The 25,995-nt window shown below is 37.5% G+C and overlaps 2 protein-coding genes across 11 annotated transcripts in view; one reads left to right on the forward strand and one right to left on the reverse strand.

Moving 5' to 3' along the window:
• Positions 1–466: 466 nt before the first annotated feature.
• haspin (histone H3 associated protein kinase) lies at positions 467–20,325 on the reverse strand. Of its 2 annotated transcripts, none has more exons than XM_030141159.1 (17): positions 19,872–20,325; positions 17,444–17,599; positions 17,161–17,310; positions 16,746–16,877; positions 15,979–16,101; positions 13,553–15,575; positions 11,464–11,608; positions 11,171–11,322; positions 10,455–10,643; positions 10,175–10,260; positions 9,203–9,265; positions 9,007–9,098; positions 7,787–7,866; positions 7,134–7,222; positions 5,502–5,644; positions 2,854–2,956; positions 467–2,037 (listed from the first exon to the last, which is right to left on the reverse strand). In XM_030141159.1, the coding sequence occupies exons 1-17, from the start codon at positions 20,030–20,032 to the stop codon at positions 1,836–1,838; spliced, it is 4,089 nt and encodes a 1,362-aa protein (XP_029997019.1). In that variant the 5' UTR covers positions 20,033–20,325; the 3' UTR covers positions 467–1,835. The 2 variants fall into 2 exon arrangements, with proteins under 2 accessions (XP_029997019.1, XP_029996277.1); XM_030140417.1 differs by having other exon boundaries at positions 15,979–16,104.
• A 3,044-nt stretch (positions 20,326–23,369) lies between these two features.
• Positions 23,370–25,995, forward strand: part of apbb2b (amyloid beta (A4) precursor protein-binding, family B, member 2b) — a 55,286-nt gene continuing 52,660 nt past the window's right edge. For 8 of the 9 annotated variants that reach the window (XM_030138330.1, XM_030138345.1, XM_030138356.1 and 5 more), the window contains exon 1: positions 23,370–23,478. The gene's annotated coding sequence lies outside the window, so the exon portion shown is untranslated. Of the gene's footprint in view, positions 23,575–25,995 lie in introns of all 9 variants that reach the window. The other variant, XM_030138336.1, reaches the window with a different exon arrangement.

Below are 25,995 nucleotides of genomic sequence, written 5' to 3' on the forward strand. Positions count from 1 at the left end.
GGGGTGTATAATGTTGCGTCAAATTCATTTCCTCCACACACACCTCATTTTTCCCACCTGGTGTGGGTGATGTCAGTGATGAGCATAGTGGAAGAGTTCACAGATTTTTCTGAAAAGTTAACCAAACTCCATATGCTGAAACCCAAGCATAATGTTTATTATTGATTCTACAACTGGAAAATGTCCCAACACACAAGAACAAGAGACAGTCTGAAACATTTTGGAACAATTTAGAGCATGGTTGTCAAACATACAGCTCCCAGCCTGTCAAAGAGTCCAGTCCAGCCTGTGGGATGAATTTGTGAAATGCAAAAATTACACTGAGGATATTCAGTCAAGGGTGTCAAAATCACTTTAGTTCAGGTTCCACGTACAGACCAATATGGTCTCAAGTGGATCAGACCAGTAAAATACTAACATACTACAAAAATTTCAAGTTGTTTTAGTGTAAAAAAGTAAAAGTGGCATTTAATAATATTCTGCCTCAGTTTATCATTTACACATGTGCATTACAATTTACAAATGAGTGGATCTACAAATACACAAAACATTTCATAACTGGCAGAATAGGAGTAAAATTGCATTTCTGTTCAAGGACAGTAAGTGAAAGGGTAGTTAGTGAATTAAAACATTTACCTATAATTTTACTTTTTTTTTTTTTTTTTACAGTAAAATGAAGGATTCAAGGATTTTTATTGTCTTACCAGCACACATTTACACGAGATGGCACGAAATTTAGTACTCGAAGTCCCAACAAGATCTATAATATAAACAATATGTACATAAAAAGACTTTTGTATAATAATAAAAATAAGATAAAGAAAAGACCTATGTATAAAAACACTTGTCAACTGTAGTTGACATTGTTTATAGGTTATGGTTTGGACTCAACACCCCTGATGTAGTCATGATCAGATTTTTTTCTCCAGTAGCTTTTGCTGCAATGTAATCACTTGACATTAACTAGTATCATCACTAACAGACAAAATGAATATTTTACATGAACATGGCTGACTTTAACCTGTTCATTCACTGTCCCTGAAATTCTCCTCTTGCAGTTTTTGTCATGTTGCGTCTGACATTTTCATCCTATTTTCTTTTATGTCTTATGCATTGTTTTTTGTCTTTATTGTCACCATTAATCTCATCTTACCTTTACTTATTTTACTCATAACATTTAGTGACCCAATAAAACTGGTTCCATAACCCATTTTGGGTCCTGACTCTAATTTTGGCAACAACAGATCTAGTGTAAAAAATTAGGAAGGAGTAGGATAAATGTAACTATTCCAACATTAAACTTTGCTTTGAATTTATCGATTTTGTTCTTATCAAATCGTATCATGTCTACTCTAAAGTGCTGCAACAGGACATACTAGAATTGTTTGTCAATTATCTGATCCATTATCCACCTGCTGTTCTGTACCTGTTCTCAACTACAACAGTGTGACTTTCAGATGGTGTTAAAATATGTGATCAAATTTTATTACAAATATTTCCTCTGCATTCGTGAAACATGGAGACCTGATTGGCCTTAAAACATTACCGTACACAAGCTACAAAAGAACAGGTATAAATGAGATCCAAGAAATTTTAAGACACAGGAGAGAAACATTTAAACAAAGGCTGTTTTACTATCCTTTGCCGTTCATGACCGTTCTCTGTACATTTCAATAAGTGGCCTTTACTGTTCTCACCGTGTTACAAAGGGATCAATAACGGTGTCTTTACACATCGGAGGTCACGCAGGCTGATGACCAGAGGAGGACGACACTACCAACACTTCACCTTCATCATACTGAACATTAGTCGTGAACACAGGCATGATTCTCAGTCTATTGAAACATGGGGCAGTTCTGCAGCGCCTCAGTGGCAGAACTGTACTGGAGGACGTTGTCATAGAAACGAGTGAGCTCCTCTCGCATGTCCTTGGCACTCCTCCCTCCGGATCCACGGTACTTCATGGAAAGCAGTTTGGAGCACAGGTAGTGGAGCCACAGTACGTTAGAATGGGGATGGTAGTCGCTCCAGTTATTACTATTGAGATATGAAAGAAACGGGCAAAAATAAAACAGCAGCGCAACACCTCGGATACTCAGACCAACGGACACGCGGGATTTAACAGCATAACTAATGTCAGTGTCAGACACGCTCAAATCTCTGCAGACTACTGGATATTTACATAATCAAATATCTCAAATTATATCGTGTTTAATCTATAAAACGTCAGAAAATCAAGGAAAATTTGCTGGAGGGAAAAGGGATCCATGAATAGACAGGATAGAGTTTGGTATCAGCCAATATTAGTCACATTTCACTGTTTATCTGCTATTTTCAAGATTATTTCACAATTTTATATGATTGAATTTGTAGTTAATGTAGTGTGATGAAGGCCAGAAAGACTCTGCATCCATACTGAGCTTTAAAAATAACAAGACAATGAATGTTTCTTTGATTCTCTTGCACAGAAGTGGGAATAAAATGAACAAACAGAAAACACATGCATAACAGATACGTCCCTGTTCTAGTAAGTGATTAATCTTTGAAGCTGCACAGACAAACCTGATGTTTTTAGATGATGTTAATATGTATACAACAGGAGCGTCTTCATGTTTGATTTATGACCCACCATCTGACTGGAATTTTAATGTTACTTATAGATTCACTCAGGCCAAACTCAGTCGATAAGGATTCAACTGTTTGCTCTCATCTGACGTGCTCCATGTCTGTTTTATGTATAAGATATAGTCTATTTAAAAATTATCTATTGAATAGTTCTCTGTGAAATCTTTACAGCACAGGGAAACCTCCTGTTACGCAGCACATTCGGGTTTTACAGAGGTTGTCACTGACCCATTCTCCTGCCTCATCAGTCTGTAGATCTCAAACTGGTAATCCCCCTGGCCCATGAAAAGCTCCTCATCCTTAGAGATGTCACAGGACACCGTCAGATCATCTGAAGAGAAAAACACACACTCATTATGCTGTTGAGGATTTTAGTGGAGTACAACTACTAAATGGGGATTAAAAAACAAAAAAACAAAAATCAACATAAGCAAATTTCAGACATATTTCAAAAGTTTTCCATGATTTTAAGGGTCAATAATATAATTTCTTTTAATGTTCAAAATGTAAATTATTCTAAGATTAACCCTCAAAGACCTAAACTGCCAGTGACCAAAGCATGTATTGATATAAAATGTTTAATAACTTTTAAACCATTAATCTTATCAATAAATTGTAATCATTCCAGTAAAATGCAGTTTCTCAGCTTTTCAGGGACATCAGGTGAGTCTTATCTGGGCATTCAGAGGCTCTGTAGTGAACATGTAAACACTGTCACTGTCTTCTGCAACACTGATTCACCAGTAAAACCCATGTAGTCTGACAAATAACAGTGGCAGTAACACTTGTTGTTATGCTTAGTTAGTGATATATTTTATTTAAAAAGTAACTTTTTCTTCAGCTTTCTCTCATTTGATATAATTAAGTTTACTATGAGCTTTTATGAACATCTGCATGATCAGTAAATTAAATACCAGATTTTCCAGAGACCATTATCAAAAGGAGATAAGACTAGACCACCCAGGTGAAATAAACCACATCACTGAAATTGTGGGTAAAGCATATAAGAACAAAAGAGAAAAAGTGATATCCAAACTGTATCAGGGATTGGTGTCTAACAGAAAATCTTCGTCTCTGTATATTAGAGATAAGTGGAGTAAAGAACTGTTGGATGGTAGGAACTGTTAGTTGTTGACACTGAAAATCTTGAAGAAATGGAGAAACTGTTGAGCTGAATGCTTTTTAATATCCATGAAATATGTGAAACTCAAGCGGCTACATCTAATTCTAGACATTGGAAAATATTTTGATGGAAAAACATGAGATCAAAAAGGCTTCACTATCATTACCTCAGCCCTGTTGGAGGTTTGGCGGTGAACAGGATGTGGGTCGTGCACATGTTTTTTTGGCAGTGCACCAAATTACTCCAATATTGGAACAATATCAGCAAAGAATTTGGAAAAATATTGGGATACGAACTACCAAGGACATGTTCTGTGCTATATTTGGGTCATTTAACAGGAAAAGACATACCAAGTCAGGATAAATATTTGATTAAAATCCTCTTGATTGCATCTAAAAAAGCCATCACACGAAACTTCTGGAAAGAGGAACCCCCTACCCTAAATAATTAGAGAGACATTGTGGAAGAAATTCACAACATGGAGAGACTTACTTATATCATAAGACTACAGCAAGCAACATGTGAAGATCGATGGAAAAAGTGGACAGTATACAGGATGACAACTGACACTATGGTCTAAATGTTTGTGCTGTAAAATCTCAAAAATGAAACAATAAAATATAAGTTTAAAAACAAAAACAAAACAAAAAAAAATTGCAAACTGCAGAAAATAATATTATAATAAGTGGTAATAAATCACTTACGAAAGTTGAAATGTAGGGAAAAAACACACTCAAGTATCAACAAAAAAGTTCTGGGTCTTAAAGGGTTAAATGCCAGTCTCTACATGTTGGTTATTTTCCTATTTACTTAAAATATTACAAATAATCACTGTCATTGCTGATAACATGGGTTATGCAGGTTAAAAAGTTACCTTTCAAGACCATAATGAATCAGAGGTGTGAATGTTCACAACTCAGTCAGACAACTCTGAACTCCCTTTTGATTACAAAGTATTTCCAACTTTCTATAAAACAAACAACTGGGTAAATTCACCTCGAATCACCAGATATCAGAAAATGTTCCTGACTGACCACTTACTGAACTTACCATCTTTTTTTTGGACTTTTTTCCCCATAGTAAAAAGCAGTGGCACAACCAATTTTCAAAGATGTAAGGCTGAAATTTTATATGCTGTTTACAAGGACTAATACTTTCAGAAATTACTTTTATGAGGCAAGTCAGAGATGTTCCATCAGGAGGCCTTTTAGCATCAAATTCGCACGATATTTTTTTATGTCTGAGGCAAAAAAAAAAGTAAATTCTTGACAGTTTCAACATGTCATGCCCTGGATGCATTTCATTATTTCACTGAAACATCCAGTTTTGACATCGATGCAACAGAGCATGTGCAGTGGGGTTGGAAAATGGAAAAATACTTGGCAGAGGTCAATGACTTAAGTGTGAGTCTTAATGCAATATATAACAAATGTCATATTGTTTATATATATATATATATATATATATATATATATATATATATATATATATATGTGTGTGTGTGTGTGTGTGTGTGTGTGTGTGTGTGTGTGTGCGCGTGGATGTATATACACACACACACTTCTGCAGTGCATTACAAGAAGAAATATAGTCACCGAATTCAAATTTTAGACAATTTGACTTAATTTCATGACTTATCCAGGTTTTTCTAAACTGTGGGAGCCCTGTAATAATATTCTGTGCATAAAAAAAATGATACTTAATAATATGATAGTGAGTGACTGCAGCGCAGGAGATAAGAAAAATGTCTGACCTATTTCTAGTCTGGAGAGTGAGTAGTCAATAATGCGGATGAGCAGCCCTTTGGTTTCCAGGGAGTGTGCTGTTCCGTTCAGGAGGAAGCTGGCCTTCTTCTGCTTGGTTGTTTTGACCAGCACGTTACCCCAGTGGAGGTCCCTACAGAAAGCAGAGGGTAAAGTTTCTGTCACAAGACACCAACAAATCATCAGCTGCACTGACAGGGCATAAGCATCAAATACGTCATGAAGTTGGCTTACATCATGAGTCTGACACCGAATCCCACCTTCAGCACCTGTTGTGGTTTTCACAGTCCCTTTCACCTTCCGTCTGCTTCAACTGGGACTGACCAAAACATTTTACTGAGGCACTGATACTGAATATTAACCCTTAAAGACCCAGTGCTACATTTGTGGCAGTTCCCAAATTATTTTTTCTCTATTTTTAAAGCTGCGGGAGACTTTTGTCATCAATTTGTCATCAGATCTGTAAAACTCCAGTCATATCCTCAGTATCATGAATCCATAAGTCTTTCCATGATTACTCACCTGAATCTCTCCCCACACGGTGAACAATTTCGAAGTGCTATCCGCCATAAACAAACCATATGTTTACAAACAGAGCCGGGAGGTAAGTAACCACAGAAAGACTTATGGATTCATGATACTGAGGATATGACTGGGGTTTTACAGATTTGATGAAAAATTGGTGACGAAAGTCTCCTGCACCTTTAACATCTCCCAATTGATTTAACACCATTTATTGTTTATTGTCATTGTTAGTGCATTTCCAGTGGAAATCATATTTTCCAATATTTAATGTACTGATCATATAGATCTTCATAAAAGCTCAGATTAAAGTTGATGGTTATTATATCAAAAATAGAGAATTATTTAAAATTATTTAAAGTATTTAAGCTGACTATAAAATCAAATGAAAAAGCATAATTCAATAACATTTCCACAATATGTATAGAACAATTTCACACTAAACTGAAAGGTTTATTAATGAGGACTAGAAAATAAAAGAAGTTATGTCCACAGTCATAAAAATGTTAGATCTTGGATCTAATAAATGACCTGACCGAGCATCAAGTCTAAAATGTTTCTTTGGATTTCTTCTTACGCCATATGATATTCAATTTGGTTTTGCATTGGAGGTTTTTAACATACAGTAGCGTGGGAGTGATTTTGGCAGTTGTTAGACTAAGCTCCTTTTTTGGCTTATACACTGATAAACACAAAAACACAAAACAGAAAACTGAGACAGCAATTATGAGCTTCGCTTCTGTGGCTGCAACTGTTTTTAAAGTCAAGTCTCATCCTGCTCAGAGTACATGAGGCTGATGTGCGCATACTAAATGAGAACACTGAGGACGCAAGATGATACAACCCATTTACATCAAACTTGTAGTAAGAGGGGTGTAAAAAAAACCCAGAGGAGGATCATTATGTTAGTTCAGCATGCTGCTTTCAACTTCGAACAAAAGAAGTAGCACAAGTGTATTGGTTTGATAAGGAGGACAGTGAACACAGCGACAGACCTACTTACGCTACAAAGTCTGTATCTGTTCACAGCACCTGTATTTGTACTACAATATATACTGGCTTTCTTGTGGGGACTGTATACATGTGTCAGCAGACGCTACCTGTGTTCAAAGTGAAGCTCCTGCTCGGCGACAGCCAAAGCAGCAGTGACCTGATGAAGGATGCTCTTTGCCGCTCCCAAAGACGCCAACTGGATGACACCAAACACATGGACAAAGTCAAGAGACAGATAGATTGAATACAAGGGTGCATCTGTATTAATCACATGCAGAAGAAACATTTGTGGCTAAATTATCAGATATAGAAGTAGCATCTGTGGCAGACACTCAGCGTTTTCTCTCAGCAGACGACAGCATCCATATTTGATGTCCTGCTAACGTTTATCTGTAATGACTTTAGAACTTTTATGCATGCAGTCTCACTATTAATTTTTAAGCTCTGTTTTACAGCTTACAAGTCTGAAAGTGTAATGAGCTAAAACTAATGTAATGAGCAGAGTGCAGATGTAATGCTCATGTAATTAGAGTAGTATTAAAAATTAAAAAGTTTTCAATCTTTCACTTTCAGGAAAAGCTCAAGAAAACCTGAAGTTATTTATGCGCTGAACTTTCATTTTGGATTAGTGTAGATTTTTGTAAAAACAATAGGGTGTGTCAGTCAGTAATATGATTGATGAATGTTCAACATCACTGTAAAAATACGGCACGGCAAAGCAAAGGTATGTGCATTCTTCCTTCTAATGTGGTGTGCCTACCGTTCCGTTACTGTTCTCTAGGTCGCTGCCTCCAAACTCAAACTCCAGGATTATAAACAATTGCTCCTTTTCAAAGAAATCTAGGCAGAGATAATAAGAAGACTGAAACAACACACAATCTTCTGTCTGCTGGTTAAATTAGACTGATGTGGTTACTGCTGGGTTAAAACGTCATATTTGCTTTTGGACATTTTAGAATAGGAGTGTCTATTGGGGTGGATATTAACAATCAAGGGGGTCAAAATCATTTCAGTTCAGGGGCCCAATTCGATCTCAAGTGGATTGGACCAGTAATATACTATCATAATAAAGTACAAATAATGACAACTCCAAATTTTTCTGTTTCAGTGTAAAAAAAAGTTAAATTACATGAAAATCTTTATACTTACAAACTATCCTTGAACAAAAAATGTGAATAACTGGAACAAATATGAACAACCTGCAATGTTTTAAGAGAAGTACAAGTTTAACAATATTATACCTGTTACTAAATGTTTTGTGTGTTTTTTTTATTTGTAATGCACATGTGCAAATGATAAGATGCAACATAATGTTGCTAAAATTGCACTTATTTTTCTTAACAAATTTCAGGTTGCTCATGTTATTCACATTATTTTAAAGGATAGTTACCTCCGCCAAGTGTAACAGCAGAGGTTATGTTTTCATTGGGGTTTGTCTGACTGTCTGTTAGCAAGATAACTCAAAAAGTTATGGATGGATTTTCATGAAATTTTCAGGAAATGTTGACACTGGCAGAAGGAACAAATGATAAAACTTTTGGTGGTGATTTGGGGGGGGTTGTCTGTCTGTTAGCAAGATAACTCAAAAAGTTATGGATGGATTTGGATGACATTTTCAGGAAATGTTGATACTGGCACAAGGAACAAATGATTACATTTTGGTGATGATCGGGCGGGGGGTGCTTTTCTAGTTTGTAGATGTAAACATTTTCAAAATGTGATTTTACCTTTTTCACTCTAAAAAAGTCTGGAGTCGATATTTGTAGATTATTATGTTATTTTACTAGTCTCACCCATTTGAGATCATATTAGGCTGTGTGTGGCCTCTGAATTAAAATGAGTTTGACACCTTTGTTTTAGAAGATTAAGTGGTACAAAGTAAACAAGTTAAATTCCATGTCATAATGTCCTACATGTCCTATAAAACAGGGAATAGATTGTCCAACACAAGATAAATTGAGTCTGTTTTCTCTAACTGACCTGGTCTGTCATTCTCCGAGCCTTTTTGTTGGTCAAAAATGTCCCAAGCATTCAGGAAATCTGATGGGTAGCAGCCTCTAACACAGTGGAGACTATAAAGGAACAAGAGGAAAACAACACATTCATACATATATAAAAACACTTGAAAAGACTGAGACAAGAGCAGAAGAAAACAAGGACAAGACAGAGTACTTACTCATTGAGGCCAATAAAGCCACAAGTCTGATTCTGCTGCTTATCTTTCAGGCTGCTCAGCTCCCTGATAGAAATTCACACAGTGATGTTAACAATGGCCATCTGGTACACCAACACAACACATTGCAAACTTTGATGTCTCAGCTCATGCAGAACTGTACTTGTGTGGTTTCCTTGGCTCATCGTAAGATTCCACCAACTGAAACAATAAGACTACTTGAAAATATCAAAATTAGTTCTTAGTTGTCACCACTCAGTGTTAATTTGTTGCCAAAGACCCACAGAGCTCTGGAAAAAATGAAGACACTTGTCCAAATATTCAGGCCTGAACGTCAGTGAAAACTTCTGGTAGATAATGATGGATGGTCAAAAGTCATTGAATAAAACAGATCTGCTGGTATATTTGCACTAGGAGTAGCATAAAGCACAAACAGCAGCAGAAAAAGCAGAACATTCTATGACTTCCCACTACTGGAATATATGGAAAGGCCCTTTGGAGAAGATACTGCAAACAGCAGATCAGTCACCCAAGTTAACTGGCCGCTATATCATATTAGTCAAAAAAAGGTATCACCAGTTTTCCTATATGTATATACTCTTTTGCAAAAAAAGAGCAAACACACCTTAAGTAATAGAAAAAAAATTTCATGAAGTTTTTTTTTAAATTAGCTGTTTCCATATGTATTTACCGATGTGAAATATCAGTATGTACATTAATATACTGATGAAAATGCACCAAATGTTAACACAATGGGGAGAGCATGCCAAAATTAATAAAAGACACAATTAATAATCAGTGTTGATTTCTGGAGTTAACTGAAGATTTACCTTTTGCATTATTCAAGATCTAAAAACATACACCTATGTAATGTTGACCTTAACAAATAAATGCTTTAAATGACAATATTAATGTTAATTTTAGTGATTCTACACAACTGCACATCAGTATATCACAAATCAGTGCACTGCTTACTTTGAGATGATAATCTCATGGAGAATCTCTCCAAAGGTCTTCTGATCCTCTCCATTCACCCTCTCACTCCCTTCTACTGGAATAATCTGCCAGAACAACATGTTTTACTGCACAACAGACACGCAGCAGTAAAGACTGACAAAAATCCAACACTTACAAACAACAAAAGTTTCTGTCAAACACTAACAATACAGTCTAATCAGACATTTTTAGATTTTCTTTGAGGTGGTACAATGTTGGGAAATAGGTCTTGGTCTATTTGGGAACATATGATACATACTTTGAGTGCAACAATGTCTCCTGAGGCATTAGTGGTGGAGAAGACTTCACCAAAAGTTCCCTCCCCGATCTTTACACACTGTTTCATACGTGGTGGGAGAATACACTCCTCCCATGGCAGAGGACCCTGCTGGCCACACTCAGCATAAACCTTCTCTGCATCCGACAGATCTTCATCCTCACACACAACCTGTAGAGGCAGACAGATGTTAAACAGGAATGTTCACTATCAATTACACTATGCTTATCTGTAGAAATGTATGTGTCTGCATGTGTTTTCCAGGGTCTATAGTGGGCATACTTCTTTTGCACTATTCAGAGGTCCTCTAATGGATCACATGTATTCTCATTTTGATTCTAGCTGCTATCACCAATCAATTTAGGCCTCAAGTCATTTTTTTACACATGCATTAGCTATTTAATAATAATATTAATGGATTAGATTTCTGTACCGCTTTTCAAAGCACCCAAAGCACTTTACAATATTGATCCATTATTCATTCACTCTCACATTCACACTCTGGTGGTGGAAAGCTATGTTATGTTATTTAAACCTCCTTAGCATCAAAATATCAAACATGTTTGATGACAGACAGCGTTGCTGGTTCAGGAGCAATTTTAATAATTTAAGACCAGTCCTGTCATAAAGCATTTGGCTGTTTGTCTTCAATAACTAGTCGAAAAGTACTCATTCGAAGCTGCAGATTTCTACTATACCTCAGAGTCGTTGCTCAGCAGCTGTGACTGGAATTGTTTGGGGAGTGGTGTTCGACGGGGGGTTGCAAAAAGGTCCTGGCTGAGATCCACAAGCCCAATCCTTTCGGTAGAGGTGGCTACTGACAGATGTAAACTCCTTGGAGTGCGTATTACTAAGGAGGCAGAATGAGAGAAAAGGCAAATATTAAATAAAATCACTGATCAACCAGAATAACACTATATATATAAAAAAAAAAAAATCTTGAAGAGTTCACCAAAGGGTAGATTACAGCTCAGAAGTGTGTATACATTACCCATGCCTTTACGATGAACAGAAAGGGCAGCTTTGAGGCGACTCCATGTCTGTGTGTTGGGTGTGAGGTCAGCCAACAGTGAAGACAGGTTCAGATTGCTTCCTTTCACAGGGGTTGAGAAATTCATGGTAGATCCAAACTGTTCCTACAAACACAACAGAAAACAAACAAGATGCTCCAGGCTACCAGTTGTTGATAGGAAACTCTTTCTTCCTCAAAACTTTCGTCATACTGTCATCTGCACTGTCTACTTTTATCTACTGCAAAGGCATGATGTGTGTGTTCTAAGTTAAGTTGTTCATGTTGAGCAGACTGCTCTGGGGCTCGATAATGGTGATGCCTATAATGTGAATGCACAACAATGCTGGATTATGACAGGCATTTTTTGTTTTGTTTTAACATCGTTTGTTTTTCTGACACTCACGGAACCTAAATATTTTTGTACCCAAACCTTTAAAAAGTTGAGGAGTTTCTCGCTCAAGGTGCTACAGGCTTCAAATCAAGCACAAGTGATGTTGTCAAGTTTGAGCTCATTGAACTTACACATACTAGATAAAAGTAACATCAACAGTAAAAGGTTTAACATAATACTTGTAGAACTACTGATTTTTTTTTTTTTTTATGAGAGGTGGTTGTGCTCTGATAAATTTTGACTGGGCAGCACAGTATGCATTATTGGTTGCTGGTTCCATTTTAGTTTAGTAGCTTTGTGACCATTTAAGTAACACAATATTTCCCCAGAACACACTAAAAAACAAGAGTGAGCAGATGATCACATTTTAGACAATAACAATTTTCAAGGAGCTTCAGAAGGTTGAATTCCTTGCTTTGCTGCTAACTGGTAAAATTTCCTGGACATCAATTGTGTTTTGTCTCTATTGTTACTACTGTGTCTATTCACGTTTTCTGTCTATTTTTATTCTATTCGACTTTTAATTCTATTCTTATTTCACTTTTTCTATTTTCTAGGGATACACTGATCCGATACCAGTATTGGGCATCAGCTCCGATACTCCGTGTGTGTACTTGTACTCGTAAAATAAATCCTTGTAAAATATATCCGATACAAATGCACCAATACCACTTACAGCCATGTGACATTCACAGTTCAGTGCAGCAGTTAGGCGGCGGTGGAATAATGTGTGGGGAGTGTGAAGAGTGTGGAGATTTTTCAAAATAAATGACGGTGATAAAAGTAACGCTGACCGAAAGTAACGTTAAAGACACAGATACGGATGCAGCGTTCTATCCGTCCTCTGAGTACATTCCATCCGTTTTCCAGGTGCTCGCGGATGCGTACCCAGACGGAAAATACCACCGGGAACTGTGGAGGTAGAGAATCTGCTCAAAGAGCGACTGTGTGAGTTAGAGAAAAACTACTGACATTATATATTATATTTATTTATGATATATTTATGACAGCTACCCAGGGATGGGCTGGTTTCCATCCTACTTAGAATACTATGGGGGTAAGAAGCGGTGTGGACCGCCGCCAGCAGAAGTGAAAACGAAACTTATCGATCATTTCTCTTTTCTCTACCTGCTGAAGCTTCGCTTTTAAATCTTACCAGCGAAAACGCTGCAATATTAGTATCACAGTAGTGTTACCTCTGTCGTGTCCATGTTTATTCCTGACTTTCTTCTTTTCAAAAAACTTCACTCTTCTTCATGGTATTTGTCCAGTATGGTTAATTAATAGCGGCGCCCCCTGGTAGATTAATTGAGAAACGCTCATTTCAACACATTAAATGTCAGTAGCAGCACCTTGTTCCAGTCAGACTAATGACAACGACAATAAAGCACAATTACAAAAGGAACTAAGAACTGGAATGGGATTATTAAGTACTCATATCGGTACTCAGTGTCAGCAAGTAGTCAAATGTAAGTACTTGTACTTGGTCTGGAAAAAAGTGGTATCGGTGATTCCCTACTATTTTCTTATTTTACTCTTTAGTATTTGCAATTTTACACTCACTCTATTCTCATTTTTTGACGTATTGGTTTTTTATTCATATTGTTGCACTGACTGGAGTAGCACTCCTAATGTCATTGCACACAATGACAATAAAGACTGTTCTACTGTTCTCACCCTTGGCTGCCTGTGCTGTGTGGAGATCAGCTCATTGATGCTGCAGTCCACAGTCTTGGTGGCTCCTCGCTGTGCAGTCCTGCTCCTGAAAACATCCTTGTTTTTCCAGCGACTCACACTCAGACCGCTAATGCAGGCCTTTCTGGTCGTTCCTGGTCGGTCTGTGGATATACTCCTCCTTTTCTTCTCTTTAGGCCCAAGAGACGTCTTCTTTTTTTCACGAGGTTGAGTGTCATCTGAGCTTTTTGATAGATCTTCATCTGAAGAAGTCTTGTCTTCAGAAGTAGTTGAGTTCCCCTTTTTCTTAGATGTGTTTTTGCTACAGTGATTAGTGATAGCTGTGCAGTCGCTCTCATTCCTTGTCTGGTCATCGGTAACTGAGTCTGACATATCTGCAGGTAGTTTTCCTGAGGGGTCTCTCAGATGCAAAATGTCTTTTAATTCCATTGGTGACATTCTCTTTATCTCAACACTGAGTCTGTCACTCAGACAGTTCTCCCTCAACACCTTTTCAAGCACCACTACCTCACCTCCACCCTCTGCCTCATTAGACAGTAGCTGGGATGCTGCTCTGCTATCATTATTCGACTGCCTAACAGGTGTGTGGTCATTTTCAGACTTGCCTGACTCCGGTTCAACAGATTTATCACAAGTCAAAGCTGCATCTTTGTGCTGCATGAACCGTTTAAGCTGCACTTGTGACAGTTTTTTGAGGTTAAGTATGCATTTCTTAGTTAGACACTTCTTCTTCACGGCTTTGGCCACCTCTTCAGCGTGTGGGTCAGTAAACAGTGCTTGTACAGGAAAACAGCTGTCAGCAGGTAATTGCACGTCAGTGACAAAGTCAGCACTGCTATCTGTGTGGCAGGTGGATTCAACATAAAGTCCTGATGTCTCCATGGATTCTTTTGTAGATATATTTTCAGCTGACTGCTTACAATCATCTGACAACAAAAGGTCAGTGCTTTGTCCGTCAGTCAACACATCATGTACAGGAGACTTAGAACAAGTGCCCAAATGTAAATTATCACTGTTAACGACAATGACCAATGGCTCTGAAGACTGCAGAAGCTCAATGGTGTGACCTGAACTAACAGACGGTGGATCTTGCTTTGTTTGTGGGCTGCAGATTGGGCTTAAACTTCCCAAACAGGATGAAAAGGTTGTTTGACTGCAAAGCTGAGTTACAGTGAGAAACTCTAATCTTTCCAGCTGCACAGTACAATGCTGGGTCAAGCATTTCTCCTTCAGAAGCTCTATCAGCCACTCTAACCCTCCTGTTGTTGACATGAAGTGACTGCTGCTGTCACTCCCTGTGGAGAGCAGACTTTGACGTGGTAATTCCCAACCTTTCCTAGGTTGTAGGTCTTCCTCATGGCTTTTGGGTGCTTCACCACAATTACTTCTTTCGTCTGTGTTCTTCATTTCCATGAATAAATCGGCAGATGGTTCTTCATGATGATGCAGGCCTAACTCTTTATGCAGTTTGCCAAGGCTTGACTGTTTCTTTTCATTACAAGAGGCCACTACTACTTGTACAGAATGCAGTGGGGAGAACATCGGTGTCAGTGAATCCAGATCTTCTTGGAAAGTGCCAAGAGGAGCAATGCAGCTCACAGATATGGACGGAGAGTTGGAGGACTGATCATTACTGGGAAACTGTGTAAGGCGTGGCCTTTTCCTAAGGGAGGCTGCTGAGGGTGTAGAACAAAAGATGGGTTTACGAGAACATGGTCCCAGGCTGTGGTCTGTTGACTCGTTTAGAGATATTTCTCGCAGAGGAACCTTGGCCAAGCTGGCACTCCCTAGAGCATTGATGGAGTTCTCTCGACTTGAAACCAGATAGGAATGCACCTTTTGCCTGGATAGACGAACAACCACACTGCTACCAAAAGTACCTCCCCCTGAAGTGAAATCATCTGAAGAGTTCAATACACTGACAGTCGTTTTTGGCAGTCTGGGTTTGGTGGAAATTGCACATCTTCGACGGGTTACAAATCGGCCCACAGAAGGAACACGAACACTGAAAGGAAAAGTAGAAAATTATCATCCACTTAACACTGACTTTCCAAACCATTTCAGTTTGAGATCCAAAACATAAATCCGGTGTCTCCTCAGGATCCAAATTTATGAAAACACATCAGGAATGGCCATATGATCAACATTTTTAACTGAAGTCTTTAACTGTCAAAAACATTTTTGGTCACATTTTCAGGTCCAGGTTGAAAAAAAAAAAGAAGTGCAATTTCATTTGAGCTCACTAACACTATTTGAATTTGGCAGATTAATGAATTTATTGTAGGACTGATACATTTAGTCTAATCCAATTAAAATAAACCTAAGATACATTCTGGGTCCTGACCATATGCTGGTGGAGTAGAGACACATTGATCAGACACTCTTCCTATTAACAAATGAATACTTGCTTTGTGTCTCTTTGAATTTTACTTCTGTGCCATTTTGCAGCAGATATCATATCCTCTTCACTCTCGCTGGTGACCTTCTGGTCTTTCTGCTTTTTAAAGACTCCAGAGATGAACCTATTTCCCCTGCTAACAAAAGAAAATAAGATCAACAAAGAAATATCATACACCGACAAACACAAAACTTCTCAGCAAATGAAAGACATAATTGTCAGAACCTGCTAGGGAGCAGGTGTAAACAAACCACTGCACTGTCGATATTGAGCAAAATATACATATTATGGTTTGTACATATTTAGTAATAATACTTTAATGAATTACACTTTTCAGACATTATACTGCCACAGGGTACACAGCAAATACTTGATGTGCGGTTACGAGGACTGGATTTAGGCTGAGACACTGTTGTACTATTTAGGATAAGAGTCAACATCAGCCCAAGGCTCTCAACTCACAGAAGAGCAGTATGTTAAATCAATCCCTATTAAAGCCAATTAATATAAGAAAATGAATATTATCTTAGTTAATTTCTTCCCAAGTGTTGATTTGCTTTTCCTCATTTTAGAGAAAAAACACTGTTTTTCTATTTGCTGTCTTTTTTTGCAATCTATCCATTTAACCTAATATTAGCTGTATGCCACGGTCAAAGACTTGAAAATGTGGCGTGCACTACAAATTGCTGATATTACAAAAGGATGAAAGCCATCATGTTTGTTTTGTGATGTATATGCTGTTTTTATATTTCTATATTGTCAAACCCATAAACAAACCTGGTCGCCTTGCTCTGCTGAGCAAACTGAGGATGTACATTCTCATCACTGCTCTTGTCAGTCAGACATAACTTGGCTCTTCTCCTGGCAGGCTGGACTCCTTTAACACCAGACACACTACGTGTCTTTTCCCTGATGATAAATAAGTGATTGTATAAGGGAAAACAGCATTAAATATATACATTATGTTTGTACTATATTGGCCAAAATTGTTACATAAAATACATAAAGCGTCTAAATGCATTACACTGTTGTGATCATCCAACACACAAGGAATGTGAGTTTTACAAATATATAAATAAATAAAAACATTAAAAACAAAACAATTAAATACATGAAATAATGACAGAACTTTTATCTAAACCTGTTCAAGCAAACGTATTAACTCCTGACAAAGTGCATCCTCTGCACAGACCTGGTTGTTCTGCTCCACTGAGCAGGCTGAGGATGGAGAGGAGGAGGCATGCTGATGTTCTCTTCATCACTACTCTCTGTTAGAGCTGACTTGGCTTTTCTCTTAGCAAGTCTTACTGCTCTGTTGCTACCATCACCAGTCCTCTTTGCTCTAAGAAGAAAAAAAAAAGATAGACTGTATGACTGATAGTCAAGTAAATAATGTGCAACCTTACCAAAAAAAAAAAAAAAAATATATATATATGTATATATATTTGTTAAAATTCATTAGTTGTTTAACAAACCTGGTGGTCTTGCTGTGTTGAACAGCCTGAGGTAGAATGATAACACTCTCATCATCTTCCTCCTCCTCCACTTCTACACTCTTCACTGTCAAACATGTCATGGCTTTTTTCTTAGCGAGGCGCCCCGTTTTACGACTGGCAACAGTATTCCTTCTACTGTGGTGGAGAAAGCAGATGAAGAAATAAAGAGCAGTAAGGATAATGTGGAATGTGACAAGAACTAAAGGTTTGATTCTTTAAAATATCACCAGCATTTCATTGCTGTCCTGGTTATTTTAGCAGCAAAATACTTTTTGAAACCAAATTTCTGTAATGAGAAAATTGCTCACACTATATTTTTTTGTGCACCTCTCCTTCATCTGAAATCACATCTTTACACTCCAGAAGGGTTAAGGAGTGTTAAAACTGCTGCAGTTTACAATATCATCGATAATTCAAGCAAAGAGAACCCTATTCTTTGTAAATATGTATGAAAGAATTGCTCTTTTGTTTGCAATTATTATTATGATTTAGAGCTGGTGTGTCAAAATAAATTTGAGACACAATACTTAAATTATTTTGGGAAAATTACTGACGTAATGTATAACATGATGTCATCTACAGAGCACATTCATTCTTCTTTACACTCAACTTCTTACACTTACACTTCTTTACACTTGTATTGTGGCTATAGTTGTACAATGAACAAAAATCTGATCACAGCATCCCCCTGAGCAATTACATAATCACAAAAGGTTGCAATTTAAATATCGTATGTGTATGTGTGTGGATTGAATAACAGAAGCACTGTGTAAAACATGCAAAATGAAAGTCACAACATTTCTGAAGCATGTATTTTTTGTACTAGTCTGATATGTTTGAGTTTGGAAAAAAAAAAAAAAAAAACACATTTCATAATGATCTAATCTGTGCACTTTGCTTTACAACAAATAGATTTAAATCATCATATTGTCAACAATAATTGCAAAATGACATTTTCATCTAACTCTGCAAAAATAACTATGGGTAATGGTGTATGAAGTGCTCAACCTGTTGGCTTTTGTTTTGTTTTGAAAAGCAATAGACACATTTAAGTATCAGACAAGAATAAGCGATATGACCCTGTAAATTAAGACAGGTATTTGGTGAGTTTGATAGTGATAATCTCTCATTTTAATCTTATCAGGAAGTAACCAAGGTTCAATATTAGTGGACCAGTTGGACTAATGTCTCTGTTTTCCCTTCAAGATTTTAAAGTGCTGTGTGTTGGATGGTGATGAGGATGGTCCAGTAAATTAACCAATAATTGAGTGGTGTCCTTCTCTTTTATGCAATTTTTTTTTTTTTTTACATTTTGTTCTGAAACGCTGATGTGGGGGTAGTTATGAACTGAACTGATTTTTAACCCATAAAGACCCAAACAGCCACTGGGGACCAAAACCATCTACTGATATAAATTGTTTAATACCTGTTGATCCACTAAGCCTACCAATACATGTAAATAATTGGTGTAAAATACAGTTTGTCTTTTCTTGGTCATCAGATATGACCCATTTGGACGTTCAGAGGCTCTGTAGTGAACGCAGAAACACTGTCATCTTCTACAACATTTATTTACCAGTAAAAACCATGTAATTTGATCAATGACAGTGAATGGAGACACTTGGTTTATGTTCAGTTAATGATATATTTCTTGAAAAGGTCACTTATTCTTTAGTTTTCTCTGTTTTGATATAACAACCTTTGACGTTATTCTGAGTTTTAATGAACATCTACATGATCAGTAAATTCAATATAAAAGAAAATACATGATTTACACTGAAAAATCTCAAAATAAAGAGGATAATATTGCAATAAATGGTGATAAATTGCATAAGAAAGGTTAAATATATAGAGAAAAATTCATTTGGGAACTGCCACAAAAGTATCACTGAGTCCTTACGGGTTAAGGGATATTTCTGCAGCTAAATCACACAATACATAAGAATAATCTGATATTTTAATATGCCAATAAGGATCTCTTATCTATTCCAATTAAATCTAGATACCTGTGACCAAAAGCAGACTAAGAAGGATATTTTAAGGTTAGGTATTAAACTTTATTTTATTAATTTATTTAATAGGGACAGTGCATATTAATGAACATCTACAACAATTGCAGCTGTAAACATGCCAGATTGTAGCAGCAGTGCTACAGTCCCTACTGTAGTCCCTAGGCAGGTGACAAGAAAGACAGTTGGCAAAAAGGCAAAATATCGTAAAAGACATCATAAAGAGACAGTAGACAGAAATGCAAAACATCCTAAAAACACACAGAACAACACAGTGAGGATGATCTACTGATGGCCACAGGCTTGGTTTTCCTTCATCCAATGAAACTTATAAGTGACCTCCTTGTAGCTAACCCTGACCTGTTTCTACCCTGATGGGACTGTAGACTTGAACATACCTTGTCTTAGTTGGTTTTGCGGGTTCAAAGATGGAGACATCCCCCTCAGAAGAGGTGGTACTGTCAAAGGCCTGCTTTCGGTTTTCCGGTAGAAACCAGCCGGGCAGCTTTGTCCTCTGCCTGCCATAGGTCTTAAGAATTAACGGTTTTGCTGGTTTCATGGTTGCGAATTACAGCCAATACAAGAAAACGTTTCAGAAGAGTTCACAGTGTAGATGAGACCAACGTTAACATCTGTCATTCTAAACAGCTAAACTTAGCTAGCCATGCCGGTCAGCCTTTTTTTTTTTTTTTTTTTTTTACTGTGTAGATAAAACTGTTGGTGGCGACACTCTTACAGTTTATTAAAACTAATCAACAAATTAACTTAAACCACTTTTGAAAGGCTTTTTAACCTATATCCACGCCCGTACTCAACTATGTCCGTTGTTTCTGTTCTCAGCGTAATCCTGCTGGTCCCGCTTTTCTTTCAAAATGCAGACCGGAAACAGTCTTCCTCTCGGCCAAAGTGTTAGCGGAGGTTTGTATCACTACCGCCACCAACTGGTAAAGCGTGATCATTACAAGGTGTTTATGTTAAAAAAAAAAAAAAAAAAATTCTTGGGTTTTAGCAAAAAATTAAAATAAGAGAGAAAGAAAGAAACCCAAAGAAATAAAACATACACACCAATTTAAAAAGAAAAATGGGGGAAAAGGCAGCCTATTACTTCAGTTTATTTTATTCTGTCAATCTTCTTGTGCACATAATTTGTCTGCAAAATTGAAGAAATTGTTCCATACTTGCCAAGACACATTGAGTGTATTTCTCGTAGTATACATACATATATATATATATATATATATATATATATATATATATATATATATATATATATATATATATTTATTTATTTATTTATTTTCCCAAAAACAATAAAATATATCATTCTTTTCAGCCATTGAGGTAGCCCACAGATAGTTTACTTCTTCTAAAAATGAACAATACATTGTTTATCTTTCAGGAGACGAATCAATAAAGTCTTATCTTATCGTGTCTTACAAAAATAGGCCTATAAACTCATATCATGCTTAATGTCATTGTGACCTTTTTTGACAAGATATCAGGCAATATGTTAGTCTAATAATAAACTGTGTGAATACATTTTAACAAAGCATGATTTGAGTTTGAAAAAAAAAAAAAAAAAAAAAATCAGTTCTAATTATAGATTTCTGAAAATTGTGTTTGTAATTTTCTGAGAATTTCAAACCACCAAACATAGCCTACTGTCTTTAACCTTTACTCAGAACCAGATATTAGCCTTTATACTGAAGTATTGATTTGATATTTATTGAGTTTTATCATTTTGTCATAATTATTGAGTGACTGACTTTTTGGTATTATATTAGAATGTACTTTTATCTTACTGAGGTCTTGAATCACTTCATTTTTCTGACAATGTACTAAACACTCTCAGCTGTTTCCTCTTCTCCACAATAATCATAATTGCCTTAATTATGCTTCCACATTTTGTACTGTTTGGTGCATATCTCATTTCCTGACTGCTTCCCCCTGGACTCTGTAAATCACCTGTCATTCTTGTCCTCCTCCCACTGTCTTTCAGTTCATTTCTGCTCATCTTGTTATTTTTGTTGTTTCCTTTGCAGTCTTTGCAGTTGCTATCTCATTCCCTCAAATTCCAATATAAGCTGATATCCACATATATTCTATTTTAAGTCCTCATAACTAATCACTGTTTGACTGTCCTTTAACACAGGGTATTCTCATTACCCCCACCCCCCACCCCCGACGGGGAAGCAAGGGGTATTGTTTTTGATTTGGTCTGTTTGTTTGTTTGTGTGTTTGTTTGTTTGTTTGTTAGCACTCTAGCAGCAAAACTATTGGTTGAATTTATACCAAATTTGGTTTATCGATTGCAAGTGACCCAGAATAGATGTCATTACATTTTGGGAACAGTAGGTCAAAGTTAATTTTTTAATGAATTTTATAAATCTTTTCCCCCCATTTACTTATAATGGGCGAAATTTCACATGTCCGTAGCAGCAAAACTATTGGTTGAATTCATACCAAATTGAGTTTATAGATTGCCAGTGACCCAAAATGGATCTCATCACATTTTGGGAAGAGTAGGTCAAAGTTAAATTTTTTTTAAAGAATTTTTAAAATCTTCCCATTTACTTATAACGGACGAAATATGTGCGAGGGGCGGGGTTTGTTGTGCCTGGCATCACGTGGACCGCTGTCTGACTTCCGCCTCAACTGGTCCAGCGTTAGACCGTTTCATAGCGCCCCCTTTTGGTCAGGAGATCCTTTGTTTGTACATTTACTTAAGCAGTGGAAAAATAGATGCATAAAATACACGCATATGAAACTACTATGTTGTATGAATTTTACATGTTTTATTTAAGATGCGTTTTCCTCATTTTGGAAACATTTTATATGGATAACTGAATAAATATGCCCTTCATGCATAACCCCATAACAACCCATGCAGTAAGTCACAGTAACCACCAGGTGTCATCACTTGGTAGGCCCTTGTTTTGAACTGCATTTTTGCCATGTGTACTTCATGGAAAACATAACTGCAATTTTACAAGTAAAAACAGACATGATAATAATGAAATAAGACAGAAATTATTCATGTGGTATTATTTTGTCTTTCTCTCCTGAGATGAATGATGTATATAGGAAAGAATAGAATAGAATAGAATAGAATAGAATAGAATAGAATAGAATAGCAAACCCAGTCACAGTTCGTTGCCACAGTGTGAAAATAAAAGAACAGAAATTGTTATGCAATCAGATTTTTTATGCAGTGAAAAATTAATAAGAATAATGCAATCAAAAAATGCATAAACAATAAAAACACAGGTAATACAACCAACAAGTAAAAAAAGATAAAGATAATACAAAACGTTAAGATAATTCCACTTGAAGTGTCATAAATAATATTAATAAACGTAGTTTCCATGGTCGTATATACAAGTGTATGTTGTCTTTCCAAAGTTTCTTTCCAATGAGGCTCATTAAATGTTAAAATAATGTGAAAATTGACATATATGTGGCCACGCGTAACAAAGTTTACTAAATAAAATGTGTTATGCTCACTGAAATGTCCTCTTGGGAACCAGCAATACATTTTTGTCTTCTGTGGGCAACAAGATTTTCCACAGTTTTACTTTAAATCAATGGAAAAAAATAAGAAAGAATTAAGCAAATGACACAGTGATATGTAATCCACGTAGAACCACAGAGAAAGGAGGAAAAGCAATTCAATAAATTACACAGTAGAGAAAATACAGAGAAATGCACACACATAATGAATAAATAAAAATAAATAAATAAATAAATAAATAAATAAATAAATAATAATAATAATAATAATAATAATAATAATAATAATAATAATAATAATAATAATAATAATAATTTTGTTCTCTGTAGTATTTATTTACTTCCGGGGCAGCGTCCCCCGGCCCGGCTGCTTCCCCCTGCCGGAGAACAGCGGCATCTGGGAGGGAGGGGAAAGAAACAAGCCCCGAGAAAACGGAGGGGAGGAGAAAAGAACCAGGAGCGCAGCGAGGAGGACGTGAACACACTGGAGAGGAGGTGAGTGATGTGGTATGCGGAGAATTCGAGCCTGAATCCGGGGAGTCCGTGTCGGTACCGTTACACCGTCCCCAGTACCTTCCAAAGCCCGTGGACGTGAGTAACTTTCCGTGTTCCCCGTGGGCGCCGCCGCGGTGCTTCGGCATCCGAGGGCCCCGTTGGGTCGCAAACAAGTCGGGGAAGGTGGGGGAGAGGAGGCTGGGAGGCTGCGGTGGCAGATGGGGCATTTACGGGACTTCACTGTAGGGGGTTTTGTTGTGTTTGTGTGAACCGGGGGCTGTTCTGTGAGTCGGTGTGAGTGTGGAAATGCAGCGGGTGTTTGTGGAAACAGTTAGCCGGCTTTGGGACGTTGTCTCCCGCAGCTGAGGGCTAAGGTTTCGCTCCTTACTAGTCGACTGCTATGGTGGGTGTTCAACAGACAAAACACAACGAGGAGGATAAAACAGAAGGAAACATATGTAAAGCTGTGCTACTGTTTATCTGTTTGCTGTCTGTGTGTTGATGGGTTATTAGCAGGTTAGTGTCTGGTTAACCTAACCCACCAGCAGAAGTTAACCAACCACCACACAAAGCCAGAGGTGCACAGTGATGCTTATACTTGGACCAGATCTGCAGAATTAAACTGGTTAAACTCCAGCCATTAGGCCTAAACCAAGCAATGCTGACTAGTAACAATGACCAGGAATTTGTTCTCCTCTGGTCCTCAGGGTGACTTTCCCTCCTGGGTCACTTTCTATCCATCACCCATCACTTTGACAAGGTGCCTCTAAAACTAATGACCACGTTCCATGACTGTGTTTATTCACCACAGCCCACAATGCAAATGCTATTGGTTGCTTTTGTAGAAGTGGATTTTGCTCACTCAGTTACACAAAACTACAAGTTTGAGGATACGGTCATTATTTTTGAATGTAGTTGTAAATTGTATGTCGCAACTAGATTCACAGAAGCAGCCACTTTTAGCAGCAGTGGAACCCTGACAGCCTTTCATTCGCTTCCCTCTCAGAGATGTCCCAGTTCCTGACTCATGGCTGGGTCCTGTGTCTTGTCCCATGTAGGTCTGCAGTTTAAGTAATAAAGAGGTTCTTTGTGACTGTAGCAGTAATAAAAGAGGATATTCTCCTCACTTGTGCACATTACCAGGAACCGTCTGCAGTTCTATGGGCCGTGCAGACCCCTCGGGGGGAGGCAGAGGCTTGTGTTGGTGCATGGTGCTGGCTGGACGTGGTTAGCTAATCGTTTCCATCCTTACTGTGGCAGTTTTATCCAAGTCCATGAGATAATGCACTTGTTTGTTTTATACAAACATGGAGCTATTTAATTACTTGTTTATGTGTGTGATTTAAGAAGCCTAGAAAATAAGATGAATAACTTTCCTGTTTTTTTTTTTTTTTTTTTTTTTTTTTGTCCTTGGGCAGGGCAGAGATATTGTTCAGATATTGTGCATAGAGGAACTGGTTCTGTTCTTATATAATAAGATTGTAAGGACTTGTAGCACAGGTTGTGCAGTATATTGAGTGTTTTTCTATGGAGGACGCTGAAGTTGTTGACAATAACATGAATTACCAAAGGACCACGATGCTGTTTTTGGAACGCACCACTGAGGTTTCCCTGGTTGTTTTTCTCCTACATATGTTTTGCATTACATTTGCCACGGTGCCTTAAAATGCTTTTGTTTACAGTACATTTAAGGAGTGGGTTCACTTGTCAAAAAGCGTAATCAGTGAATGAAACCAAGGATAATCTCAGGTCTTGTAATTAAAACCTTCTATTTTACTATTTTATGTGTACAATCTGACAGTAAACAGCCAGCATTCACCATCTGTGGCTGGAGTTGCGGTGGTTTTATAAGGTTTACGCAGCGGCGTAGATTTGGTGAGTTTATTATTGCAAGCCACAAGAAATGAATGTGTCAGTGACTGTACCACCGGCGTTGAAATGGTGCACTGTCATCCTCTCCTCTTTTCGTCACTCCCTGCCTTCCTTCCTCATCTCCTCCCTCTCTGTATCCTCCCAGCCTCCTTCCCCCTGTTGGCTCTTGATCCAGACCTGGACACGGACTGCAGTGTGTGTCTGTTTCCGTGTGTTGCAGGGAACATGATGTCATTGCTAATTGCTTAGGGCTCTTGGGCTGTTAAGTTGGTTTATATTTTGCCCCTCTACCCAATCTCTCCTCCCTCTTTTCACTCTGTCCCTCTTTCCTTCATTTCCTCTCCCTCCCTTCGTAGCGTTTCTATACAACATCAGGAGTTGCTGAGTATGGAAAAAGTGGCGTGGACATTTATGGGCAGAGTTTTGGGCCAAACACTGCAGACTGTGAGTGTATATTTGTTTAGCTTTAGTGTTATGAAAGTGCTTCAGTTTCTCACAGAGGCAGAATAAAGGGGACACACACTCACATTAGCACATACTGTACACAGTGCATGTGGATGTGGACAAAAATAGCATTTCGGTAACCTGTCACCTTGTGAAATTGGATGTGTGCATGTCAAACTCCCAGAATACCCTACCGTATCT

The sequence above is a fragment of the Sphaeramia orbicularis genome, chromosome 1 (assembly GCF_902148855.1).
Source record: "Sphaeramia orbicularis chromosome 1, fSphaOr1.1, whole genome shotgun sequence".
NCBI lineage: Eukaryota > Metazoa > Chordata > Actinopteri > Kurtiformes > Apogonidae > Sphaeramia > Sphaeramia orbicularis.